Below are 12,856 nucleotides of genomic sequence, written 5' to 3' on the forward strand. Positions count from 1 at the left end.
AGCGCCCTGCTCTGGAATGCAGCCAGTGGTTCTTCCCTCTCTAAGCCTCGTGCCCCAGCCCTGGCTGGGGTGGAGAAGAGGCCACATGGCGACTGACCATAGGTGTAGTAGCAATGGGTGACCCTCTGGGTCTCTTCCAGTGCCAAGTATCGACAGCGCTAGTCCCATTTGCACACCACTTCATTTGCTGTTGGCTAGCACTGGTTCTCTCCCGGTTTACGGTACCGCTGGCCAGGAGCATGGTGGGAATCCGCTGGGCAAGCCAAGGGCAGATAAACCCCTGCACAGGGTCCGACGAGCAGGGGCAGCAGCAGGGAAAGGGATGCAGGCGTGTGGCCCCTGCTGCTTCATGCAGGGAGGTGCGGGCTTCCCCAGGGCAGTCAGGGTGAGGGGTAGGGGAGCCCCGGGGCAGCAGGACCCCCTGGCAGCGGGACCCTGGGACAGTAGGACCCCTGCGGCAGCGGCACCCCCGAGCGGCAGCACCCCCGGGCGCGCGGCAGCCGCGGGGCCGAGCCGGCGGGGCCGCTGTCCGCGGTGCTGAAGCGGCGGCTGCCGGGCGGGCCGGGCGGGGGGCGCTCCCGGGGACGGCGGGGAAGCTCCGCGCAGGGGCCAGCGGTGCGCGGCGCTGCCCCCCGGCGCTGCCCCCCGGCGCTGTCCCCCGGCGCTGTCCCCCGGCGCTGTCCCCCGGCGCTGCCCCCCGGCGCTGTCCCCCCCGGCGCTGCCCCCCCCGGCGCTGCCTCCGCGCTCGGGTGCCGCTGCTCCGGAGCTGGCGGGAAGGCGGCTGTAAGCCATCCCGGGCCGGCTAACAGCGGCAAATCCCGGAGCCGAGGAGCACCCTCCAGAGCAACAGCGCCTGAGGTCCCCAACTCTCCTGCCCCAAAAGGTGGACGGAACTCAGACGTCCCGCCACACCGACCAGAGGGTGCCCAGTGTGATGCTGTAGGCCAGGACAGCCACCAAGTACGCCCGGAAGAGCAGGACATCCAACACGTAGCCCACTTGCAGCCACTCACGGGCAACCTCACGGAACTCCTCTCGTTTCTCCAGGAGCTGGCGGATGGCAGTGATCTCGCGCAGGACACCGTGCACCAGCCCAGAGCCCTCCGCCTGGCCGGCAGAGGCTGGTGCTGGCCTCTCACTCCCCGCCGCCTCACACTCCCGGGGGTCCTCGCAGCTATAGTTGTTCAGCTTGGCTGCAGGATCAAGAGAGGCAAGTGTGAAAAGTCTCTTTAGAGCGCAAACTGGGATTTCTGCTGATGACCTGGGCACCTAGATCACCATGCAAATTAGGGCTACATAGGCAGCTACGTAGGACCTAGTACCCCTCAGATCCTGTGGGCCCTCTCTGTGCAGCCCTTACCTGTGCTGTCATTGCTCTCCACCTGCCTGGAGATGTCCGAGCTCTGCATCCTGCTTTGCCTGAATTTCTTCCTGTCCCAGATGCAGAGCAGGATGGTAGCTTGTTCCAGCAGCAGGCGTCTCACCCACCCAGGGACGTGGGGCTGCAGGTCTTGCTTGTGCACCAGGCACACGATCAGGATGGTCTCCATCAGGCTGATGACGAGCAGTGCCATGCACACCACAAAGTAGATGCCTGTGGAGATGCCCATGAGGTGAGTGGCCTGCTAAGACTCATGCACTGAGCATGTTCCTGAGTGAATGCCCCCTGCCCACATTTCTAGGGGGCCTGTGGTGTCTGTACAGAGCAGCAGCCCCTGCTGCTCCAGGCCCAGGACTGCCGGGGCAGTCAGCTTGCAGGTAGTGCTGCCATACCTATCAACGGGGTGCCAACGGCAGTAGCTGGCAGCGTGTCCGATACGATGATGAGGAAAACTGAGTAGCCCAGCAGAAGGGTGATCTTGAAAGAGACCCTCTCACCACTGTTGGGAGGTAGGTAGAAGCCCACAATGTCCATAACCATCAGGAAGATGCTGGGAAGCAGCAGGCTGACAGTGTAGAAGAGGGGGCGTCTCCGGATGACTACCTGCAGGACAGAGAGATGGGTGAGGCTCAGTGAAGGGTTGAAATGAGGGCATGAGCTGGTGCAGCTCTGCACCAAGGCAGGTGAGGATGGTGGGATGCACTAAGGGGAGCCAGAGGAAGGACTCAGCGCAAGGGGCTTCCCCTCCTGCGGGCAGGAGCACTGCAGCACGGAGCAGCTGGGTGATGGAGAAACAGGGTTGGTGGCAGGACCCTTCCCTAGCACCCCACACCTGAGAAGTGCAGTGGCCAAAGACCCTTACATAGAACTTCATCTCAGCGTAGCTGTCACTGCTTTTGACGCTGAACTCCTGGAAATGGCTGAGGACATAGAGCAGCTCCCACTCGCCCTGGTTCATGAAGACGCTCCGGTCGAACTTGACCAGCTCCGGCTGCCGCCACAGCGAGAGGTTGATGTCGCGGACTGGGGGTGGAGGAGGAGGAGGAGGGGAGGTGAGGACCAGGGGTGTCTGGCCTGAAGCGCCTACAGCTGTGTGCCTGCCCTCCCCACACACATCCCCGATCCACTGGGGCCATCTAGAGGGGTGAGGGGCCTTCTGCATGGAGCTCCAGCCTGGCGGAGGTCCTGCCCGCTCCCCCTGAGCCCCCCAGCCAACTGTGGGGGTCCTGGCACTCACTGTGGTGCAGCCAGCTGGTGAAGGTGAGTGAGCAGTTCTGGACGTCGAAAGGGAAGTTGTAGATGTCCAGGCTGCAGGCTGTCATCACCTGGATGGGTTTGAGGTTCTGCACCTCCCCGTGGTGGCCAACGTAGACGTAGGGCACATGAGGGGACTTTCCAACATCCACGCTGCAGGGCACGAGGGACAGAGATGTGGTCTGGGAGCACTCTGGGCAGGGACTTCTCCTGCTGAGCTGCATTTGCGAGGGGAATGGCCCAGCAGGAGGGCATTTGCGCCACACACACACACACACACACACCGCCCTGTGCCCCAATCTGCTTTTTTGGCAATACCCATGCAGGCATGCCTGCCTGGCTTCACCTCTGTGGCTGCCCAGGCTACTGCCCTCTGCCAGCCCAAGAGGAATCTGTGTCCTTGCCCCAGGGCTCTTTGGATCCAGTGGGAGTACCTTAAATCCCCGCAGAGCAGGAAGGATGCCGGCTGGCTTCGCAGGAAGGACCGGCAGATCTGCAGCTGCCCTCTCATTGTGCTGCCTTTACAAAGCCTTTCTCCAGATATCTGGATCCCACCCCCAGCATGGCACGGGTAATTACCGATGGTTGCGGTTAGCCAGCATTGGAAATGGCCCAGCTGCCAAGCCGTTCCCCATCTGCAGCTCGCCTGATGCAGGGAGGCTGCCAGCTCTGTGCCGGGAATACAAAGCATGGGGCGGCACATGCCTGAGACGGGCAAGGGGGGTCCAGCCCCAGGCTGTCTGCCCACCCGGATTTTGGCCACACTCACAACTCGTTGATGAGGATGTCAGGCACCCAGATGCTTTCCATGGGGAGGGAGATCTGCGTCAGGTTGTCGAAGCGTGCTGGGTCCCACCTGAGGAACTCGTCCGTCCAGTGCTGGGGACAAGGTAGAGAGGGCTTGGATGGCAAGGTCCCTTTCACCCTGCCACCACCTGAACCCCAGCATTCTGCCATGGGAACCCATCTTCAAGGCTATCCATGGGAAAGAGGGAGGAAAGACTCGTCCCCCAGCTACTGCACCATCCAACAGTGCTAAGCACAGAGCATGAAAGCTGTGCCTTGTTGTTCCTGCCCTAAAGAGGTCTTGTCATCCCCTGGGAGGGGTTCTGCCTTGCCATGTTCCTGCAGGGCTGCACACCTCTCCCATGGGAAAACCTGTGTTTACAGGGGTGCTCAGCCCCAGTGGGGCCATGGCAACGGAGGGGCAAGATTTCACAGTCTCATCTGCTCACCTGCCTGTACCAGATGTAGGTAGTTAGCACCTGGTTCTTTTCATCCTGCAGGAAGAAGAGGACACGGTGTCAGCACAGTGGGTGTTGGCACACTGGAGGATGGGAGAGCATGCCAGGAGGACACTGCATACCAGGTAACATTCCCTTTGTTGTGGACATGGAGAAGCTGCCTGTGCTGAGGGCAGCGGCCCTGACCAAACATGGGATGGGAGCAGAGGACTCACCACGCTGAGGATGGCGTAGACCATGAGGTCGATGGCCACGTTGGTGGTTGTTCGCCAGTCCTGCACAGGCCGGGTGCTCTTCTGGTAGTGGGACAGCAGGTAGTGGGACAGCCGGCGCAGGGCAGGCTCAGCAGGCTCTGGCGTCTGGCCTCCCTGCCAGGTACCTACTGGCACACGGAGGGAGGGAGGGAGCACTGCTGACACCGAAGCAGAGGCTGCAATCATCCTGGCCCATACAGCAAACTGTGGGATGCTGCTGGGTGCCATCCCTCACTTGCTGTTTGGGGTTTCCTGTTGAAGTTCAATAGGAGCATCCTGATGGGAAACAAGCCTGCCCGCCAGAACCAACACCTAATGTTTTATTAATGCATGCTGCTGTGTAGGTGGTTGGCACTGTGACCTTCCCCCAGCCTCAGAGGGCAGGCCTGCCGTCTTCCACCTCTCCTGGACAGATGCCAGGACAGTGGCAGCAGGGGACCATGAGGGACTCACTGCTCCCAGATAAGTTTCCTACTACCCACTCCTCCCAGGGGCACTTTTTCTTTGCTCTGCAGGTAGAGGCAGTGAAGGTTAGAGATAAACCAGGATGCTAAATTCATTTATTAGGTATCCTGGCATTTGCTTCCTGTGGAAACAATCCCTTGGCTGGTGCCGGCAGCATTAATCGCAGAGCAAATTGCTTGTGGCACCCGCGTCTTCACTGTAAGGCAGCTGGTGACGCCACGGCTGAGCCAGGGCAGCAGAGCCACACTTGTGGCTTTGCTCTGCAGCACGCCCAGCCCCAGAGTCCAATTCCCCTGTAATGAAAGGGACTAATTGGAATAGATCTGTGGGAACTTGGGGAAAAACTGCTGGGAAAGGAACTTTAACCTGTCTTTTAAGCTAAAAAAAAAAAAACAAAAAAAACCAAAAAAAAACCCAGCAGCCTCAGCCCCTCCAATGTTGCACACAATCAATAATGCTGGGGAGCCAGCCAGGCGCACGACCCTCGCCCAGGCAGGCATGCGCCGACGGAGGCGGCGAGGGGGGGCGAGAGGCAGCAATTAGGGCAAGGGGAGGAAAACAGCACTGCCGTCATCATGGCTGGGGCCAAGCGGCCTTTCCTGCTGCAGCTGCTGGTAGCTGGCTCACACACGTGCTCCTCCTCCTCCTCACACCCGCACCACGGAGCTCTGGGTCGGGATGCTCTGGCAGCAGGGAAATGACTTTGCAGAGGGAGAACTGGGCTGGGTTCACCCCAGCCGCTCTGTGCATCTGCCACAGACACAGTGCCCATCTGCCCGGCCCCAAACCTGCACCAGCAACTCGCCAGGCGCAACTTGGCAGGGCCCTGGCATGTGGGGGCGCATCTGCACAGACCTTCCTACCTCCTTACCTCCAGCATCACTAGGGCAAGAGCATCATTGCCCCCACTCCTTTTCTGCCACCTCTCCCGTGCTAACTGTGGGAGAAGGTTTGGATGTCGGGAACGATGCCCCACTGCGAGGGGCTGCCTGCCCGGTCCAAAGATACAAGTTACAAACCTGCTGAAAACTTCCAGCTGTGCTGCTGCAAAACAGCACAATGACTTTTCTACTATTTCCCAGAAAAGTTAAATGAGAAAATAATAACAACAGCTTGTGAACATTTCAGCAGTCAATTTTGCACCGTGCGGAGCTGAGATTACAAACTCTAGGCACAGCATCGCTTCTATGCACTGTCGTCCCCAAAACTCAGCTCTGCATTACAAGGGGTGGCATGTTATATTAGAGAAATCCCTTGATCGGGTGGAGAGCTTGGGCTGCAGCTCCCAGATGGAGGGATGCAGGCAGGCGATCACCCTGTTTCCCTCTATCCTCAGGGCTGCGACTCTGCATGCTTCCAGAGTACATCAAAGTCCTGTCCCAAGGAGCCCACAACGCAGAGCTGGGTTTGAACACTACATTACCTTGCTGCTGGCATTCAGCCTGCATTGCCCAGGCAGGCAGCATCCCTGGGCTCTGACACCACACTCAGGCTTCTCCCAGGTGCGTTTCTTTTCAGTAGCATTGAGGTCTTTCTAAAAAGCAGCCTTTGCCTGCTGTACGGTGCTGCTTGGGCTTTAGGAAGGTATTGCACCGTGCCTTTTGATGCCAGGAGCACCCTGCTCTGCCCCAGCTCTCCAGCCCTGCCCGCAGGTCCCTCGCCTTACCTTGGCTCTGCAGTGTCGAAATGAGGGGCAGCAGGGCCAGAAATGCTCCGAGAGTAGTGGGCGTCATGGCTCTCCTGCCACCACTCTGCTGGCTCCCAGCCGCTGCCTGCCTCCTCCCCAGCCTGCTGCCTCCACGGAGGAATGAACCTGAGCAGGGAGGCAGGCAGCACTCCTTGCTCACTTTCCCCCCACCGTCGGGTTTTTATGAGAACGCCCAATTAATCTCACGATTGGCCTCTCCTGCTTCATCAAGTTTCAGGCTGGGAGGATTCGAGATGAGCACACTCAGCCATCCCCCACCCCACCAACTCCCCCGGGGCTTCCCCATCCCCTGCCCAGGTGCCTGGCCATGGAAAAGTGGGTTTTGGGGGTGCAGGCATGGTGCTCATGTGCAGCAGGGCAGGGAACACGGCAGGGGGGCAGAGGACACGGCAGGTGCCAGGGCTGTGGCATCCTCAGTGGTCGGAAAGTCAGGGGGAAACCCTCTGAGACGGGGTGGTCTGTCCTGGGAGGCTGCAGAGATACGGCACTGGCACAGGGTAGGTTTCCATCAGCAGGGAAGCAGTGGGGCTCTGGCGTTACCAGGCTTCCCTTCACACCCTACAGATGTGTGGATCCATCCCACCAGAGACTGACACACTGACAGATACAGGTCACAGGCAGCACGTGCTACCAGCCACCCTTCACACCCCTGCCTGGGGGCAGCAAGCTTTCCCCAGCTGCCTCCAACCTGCACCAAGACAAGGGTCTCTTTTCATTGCAGCAATTTGCATTAGCTTACAAAGCTCAACAAACAAAAGCACTTCTTACCCATTTCCCAAAAGACTCAACACCTTTGGGCAAACCAGACCATAAGAAAGGTTGATCTGGTATGATAGAGAGCAAAAATTTGTTCGGTACCCACCCACATGCTGGTACCCTTCTCAGGCTGCAGAATCCTTCCTTCCACATCAAAGCATCATGTCCCTGGGGCTGGGCAACATCCCTCTGCCTGGCAGGGGAGCAGCCTCACCCTGACCCCTGTTCCCTATAATCATACACACTCATGTACGTACGTCTGCATTTATATGTGTTGTAGGTGCCCATGCCCCTGCGAAGCTGCCAGCTGCTGGAAGTGCTAGAGAAGCAGCGGGCAGACACCGGAGCCTGCGGCGATGGTGCAGAGCAAATCGCATCAGATGCCAGCGTGGAGTCACTTAAACGAGATAAGAATTAGTGCGGGGCCCTGATGAACTCCCCCTCAGCTGCCAACAGCAGTGTCAGGGAGAGAGCGAGAGCAGAGCCGGGGCTAATTTGATTTCTCGGCTCTGTTAGCGGCTGGCAAGTCACCTCCCGGGGAGCACAGGCAGCTCGGAGCTCTTTCCCCTTATTGAATCTGGGTAATGAAAATCACGGGCAGCGCCGCCGTGGCGCTGGGGACCATGCCCTGCTCTGCCCCCCTCTCCTCCAGCCTCCCGCATCCACGGCAGGCGGGATGCGGCCAAGGGGGTGAGGACCGCTCAAGTGGAGCCTCTGCTGCAGCATCATTAACTCTGAATTTTCTCCCTTGGGTTTTACGTCTTCATCTTAAAGAGATTTTAATGTAGTTCCTATCAGCCCTCCTGTTATCGGATATCTAATTAGTGTGATCTATTATAGCCTCATATTATGTGTGCGCGCAGGGGGCTCTTGCGGGACTTTTTGTGGGATGGCTGATATCAATCGGCAGTGTCCGGATCAGATTTACTTTCCGAAATGGCGTAATGGAATTTTATTAGCCCTGTAATCTGCTGCACAGTAATTGCTTTTCTGGGAATCGAAGCGCTTGGCGTCTGGGGCTCCCCACGGTGCAGCCCCGCATCCTGGGCCCGCAGCTGGGCACAGCAGCAGCTCTGCACTGGGGTGGAGTCTCAGGGCTTTTTCCTAGGGCAGACACTGAGAGCAGGTACCTTGGCTAAGCAATCAGCAAACTTCTGAAGTTGGTGCTTAGGATTTCAGAGGCTGGGGAGAGCACAGGGCGCAGGCACAAGGCCCCTGCTACACGACAGGATGAGTGCTGCTCCATATCCCCCCACCCACAATGGGACAAGCGATGCTCTGCACCCTGCATGGCCCCAACCTGCCCTCAGATGAAACCAAGCCACATGCCTGCAGGATTACGCACCATACTCCGGTGGCAGTGGGAGCCTCTGCAGCTCCCACCAGGTGCCACAGGACTTGCCAGGGGCTTTGGCCGGTGCGTGGCTGAGCTCTATGCAAGGCAGGGTGCTGCGGCCAGACTGGGGACTGCGCTGGGGACAGGGAGGGAGGTCTCAGCTGTGGTGCCTGCCCGCATGGAGCAGGCAGGAGAGCCAAGCAGCCCTCCTCCCGGCTGCCAGGACTCGCCTTTCAGAGCGCATTTGGAGCGTCAAAAGCAATAAAGCATCACTGAGGAGCCCTGGCAGCACGGCTGCCTGTCGGCCCCAGCCCCATCACACACCCAAGGCCGCCCATTACGGAGCCTCATGCTCCCCCGAATTGCATGTCTGCTATGATTTAACACTGCGAGACATGAAATAAACACCATGCACAGGCAAGGCTGCTGGCACTGGCACAGGTGGGCTTGCGGCAGCCCCCCTCACCAGTGTGGGGGGATGCAGGACCCTCCTGTGGGGCAGTGGTCCTCAGGATTGCTTGGGCTTGCCACATCCCGGGGCTCTGCAACGGTCCCCAGCGCAGGGGGGCACACAGGGTCTCCCCTCCAGCACCCACCCCATGCAGCTCCAAGAGCACAGTGCCAGCAGTGGGTGCTCAGCATGGCATCCTCAGCTAATTTAATCACTGTTGTGGGTCATTGGGGATGCTGGTAGCCTTGCCCTGCACTGCAAGCTGGGCTGTCATAAACACCTCGCTGTCTGGCTAATTAGGTACCCATAAAAAAAATAACTGCATAAATGGAGGTGGGCTCAGGGGCAGAACGCAGCTGGGCGGCGTGGGGGCTGCTGCCACAGGCTCCCTCACTGCACCCTCTGCTGTGGCTGCAGGTAAAGCCTTATCACGCTGGAACAGTGCTCGTGTGGTGTGGTGGCGGCAACTTTAACTTGGCCATCAGACCCACATCTCAGGGGGTGTCAGGGCTACTGGGCTCGGTGGCCATGGGCAACCTGCCCCAGGACGCGCCCTAGAAGTGAAAAGTCACTTTGCTGCAGCCCTGCGGGAAGTGATGCCCTGCAGCGGAGCATCCCTGGAGCAGGCAGGCTGCCTCCTGAGAGGGCAGCGGGGTGTTTTGGGGAGCACAGCAGCCCAGTGGCAGCAGCCGTAGCCTGTCTGGGAGCCCAGCAAGAGTGGCCTCATCTACTCATCTACTTAACGTAATCACACTGACACAGCTGCAGGGTGACTCACGCTGCACTCAAAGGCAGCAGTGCTTTATTTCCGGTCTACGGTGCTGGACCACAAACGTGGGGGCTGAGCACTGCTCATCAGCTAGGTCTGTGGTGAGGAGGAGGAGGAGGAGGATGGGAGTGCCTGCCAGGGGGCAACCTCAGCTGATTACTGGCAGCAGAGGGGACAAGTCATCCACTGACAACAGAGTGGCCAAAAATCACCCTTGGCAGGTACCAAGCTCATCCTCACCCCACCAGCAAAGGAGCCTGGTGCCTTTAAAATCCCCCAGTGAAGGGAGGGGAGCGCTTTCCTTTCAGTCTTCCTCTCCATTAGACACCCTTCAGATGTTAGCAATATTCTGCCACTGTTCCATTATCCATTAAAGCCAGGTAATAATAAGTATGTGAAGGTATTTGGAGCCCATTGCTGTTAATGAAGGGGATCCAGCTCATTGCAAGTGGGGACAGCAGCTACGCGTCACAAGCACGATATCGCCCAAGGTTAGACAGGAATTACCTTTCCAAGAGCAGACCCAACTGGTGTTTAGTCTTGTGTGACCATCTTCTCCTTTCTCTTTTTATTTTTTAAAAGCAGACCCATGCCGGAGGCTCGCTGGACAGGAGAGGGAAGCTGCATTCCAGCACCGTCACAGCTGTGCCAGCTGCGTGTCACCTTCTTGGCAGAAACCGCATCCTCAAGGTAGGTTTGCAGCAGGGGTTGTGCGTGCACCAGCTACCTTGATGTAAAAATCTCATGTCTGCATTCCTCACCTTTCACCCCCATTCTTCTGCTGTGGCTGTAGTTTTTAAGAAGTATTTGCAATCAGAAACCACAGTGCTTCCAGACTGGGTTTTAATAAAACCACACTGGCCATTACTACTGGGTATTTTTCCCTCCATTTTCCAGAGAAAATGAGAAAGATTTCAAGCGAATTGGAAAGGTTAATTTGGGCTGAAAAGGCTGTTGGGTTTTGATGTAAAACTCCTGAAAAACTCTTCCAGAAAAGCCTCCTCCCTCTTGTTTCTGTTGGAGTCCAATGCGCAGCCAGAGTGGCCAGGGGGCAGCAGCTGGGCTCTGCCCTGGGGCCAGGGGTCTCAGCCCTGCTGGGCCACCTCAAGAAGTCCTAGTCCTGGTCAAAAAGCTACAGCAAATGAAACCATCCTTCTTCCACTAGCAGCGTGGACAGGAGAGCCGGTCTGTTGGGCGGTGTGGCAAGATGGCTGGGCCATGGGATGCTGTCTGTCCAGGAGATGCTATGGTCCAGGGATGCTGTGCTCAAGGGATGCTCCAGGCCAGGGAATGCTCTGGGTCCAGGGAGGTAAGGCAGAGACAGATGCAGAGCAAGGCAGGGAGGGCTGTGGCAGTGCTGGAAAGGTCAGTTGCTGCCGCACAATGTGTGGGGACAGCCCCGGAGGGGATGGTGGCTGGAGATGGGCTGGGAGCACATGTTGCTCAGCTGTGTGCAGGATGCTGCTGATGGCCAGGCTGCCGCTCTGGGTGTTGAGGTGAGGGTGAACATCTCCAGGCTGCATGTGAGCGTTGTCTCCTGACTGCCCCATGGCCAAGGATTTCACAGAGAAGCATGAGTTTGGGAGTGCCTCTGTTTCTGGGTGCTGAGCTGGAGACAGAGCCCAGCACGAGACTTTTGTGTTGGGGGGTTGGATTTGGAGCCAAAGGGGAGAAGAAAACTTTCTGCTGTTTCTGTTTAAGAATAGGAACAGAATCCTTGCAAGGAAACCACAGAACTGGGATGTGACTGGGGGGCAGTGAAATCTCCCTCATCCGGCCATGGACGCTGGAACTCCAGGTGAGAAATTCCTCTTTCCAAGGATCATTTGCCATCTCAAGTGCAAATGTTTGGTGCCCACTGAAATTCCCTGCAACTTACATTCCCCTAATGCTCATAAAACCGTTCTGGTGGAGGTTTTTTTCATATTTTTTTTAAGCACCTACAGTGCAATTGGCTTCCTTTTGCTAAGACAAGGCTGTACGGAAAGATCTTGGGACATCAAAGGAGTGAGCTAAGGGCAGGTCTTCCGCTCATTCTTCGTCTGAGGGGATATGATCCCCCCTGCAGTAAATTATCTTCGACTGCACTTGACACTACAAACAAATTGCCAGTATCTGTCCTGCACCCTAATTAGTCACTGTGGCATTGATCAGGCTGCTAATTACAATACACACCCTTGCCAAACTCAGAACTAAAAATACAAGGCTGAGTTTATCTTTGTAATCAAGATGTTCAGAATTTTTCGGTTAATACTTTTTTTCAGGTAGGGAAATCTCTGGGGACCCTCTGGCAGCAGCATTGCCTGACCCTTTTAGCCGCCTCCTCCTGCAGTGCTGCAGCTCCATTGGGAATGCCAATGCCAGCACTGCCACAGCTGCGGCAGCTTCGGCGCCTGTGAAGGAGAAATGCAGGTCGGCAATGGCAAGCAACAAGTTTCTGATCGCGCAGAAGGATGTTTTGCTCCCCAGCCCCCGGGAGCTTGGCCCTGCCAGCTGGTAGGGCTGAGCCACATTGCCTGGGACATGAGCTACCCCTCATCCGTGGGCTCCCGCACTCAGGGTCTGTAGCAGCTGCGCCAGCGCACTGCCAACAGCATCGGATCCCTGCAGTCACCCGGATCCTGCAAAGCTCCCAGTCCCTTGGTTGGGATGCCGCCGTTTGGGGCATTGCTTCATAAAGAGGAAGGCGGGATCTTGGCCATGTTGGCATGAGGATGTGAAGGGAATGGTGCTTGATGCCCTTTGTTTCAGCAAACCTGGAAAAGACCTATTTTCCACTAATTTTACCCAGACCCCAAAAAGTATGGGCTTGGGGAAAGCAGAAAGCAGGTGACTGGCCCCCTCTATTGTTCTGAACCTTTTCTTCATGGTTTTCCCCCAGGATGGGCCCACCCTGGAGCACCCCAGCTGCTGTCAAAACTCCAGAGTTTGCCTCCTGGTCCTGCCGCAGGTACTTGCCAAGCCCCAAAACGCAGGACAGACCACACACTGCTTTTTTATTACTATTGGATTCATTTCTTTTTAACTATTTTATATGTAAACAGGAGTGCTGCAGGGTCTGAGAGCCCCCTTGCCCACACGGGGCTAACCCCTCCTGCTGCCGGGTTAAGAAACTGGAGGGAATGGGACTGGGAAGGGGGAGACGACGCGGGACACAAGGGAACAGGGGGTAGGGGACCAGGGGGACACGGAAACGGGACCAGTGGGGGAATGGGACCGGGGGATACGGGTACGGGGG

The 12,856-nt window shown here is 57.6% G+C and overlaps 1 protein-coding gene across 1 annotated transcript; it reads right to left on the reverse strand.

Annotated features, from left to right (window-relative positions):
• Positions 1-754: 754 nt before the first annotated feature.
• On the reverse strand, positions 755-6,331 carry HTR3A (5-hydroxytryptamine receptor 3A). Its single transcript, XM_037410084.1, has 9 exons — positions 6,265-6,331; positions 4,095-4,258; positions 3,871-3,915; positions 3,405-3,514; positions 2,619-2,788; positions 2,244-2,404; positions 1,774-1,984; positions 1,361-1,594; positions 755-1,193 (listed from the first exon to the last, which is right to left on the reverse strand). Exons 1-9 carry the CDS (start codon positions 6,329-6,331, stop codon positions 895-897), a joined length of 1,461 nt encoding a protein of 486 aa, XP_037265981.1. The 3' UTR covers positions 755-894.
• Positions 6,332-12,856: the final 6,525 nt, after the last annotated feature.

The sequence above is a fragment of the Falco rusticolus genome, chromosome 16 (assembly GCF_015220075.1).
Source record: "Falco rusticolus isolate bFalRus1 chromosome 16, bFalRus1.pri, whole genome shotgun sequence".
Taxonomy (NCBI): Eukaryota; Metazoa; Chordata; class Aves; order Falconiformes; family Falconidae; genus Falco; species Falco rusticolus.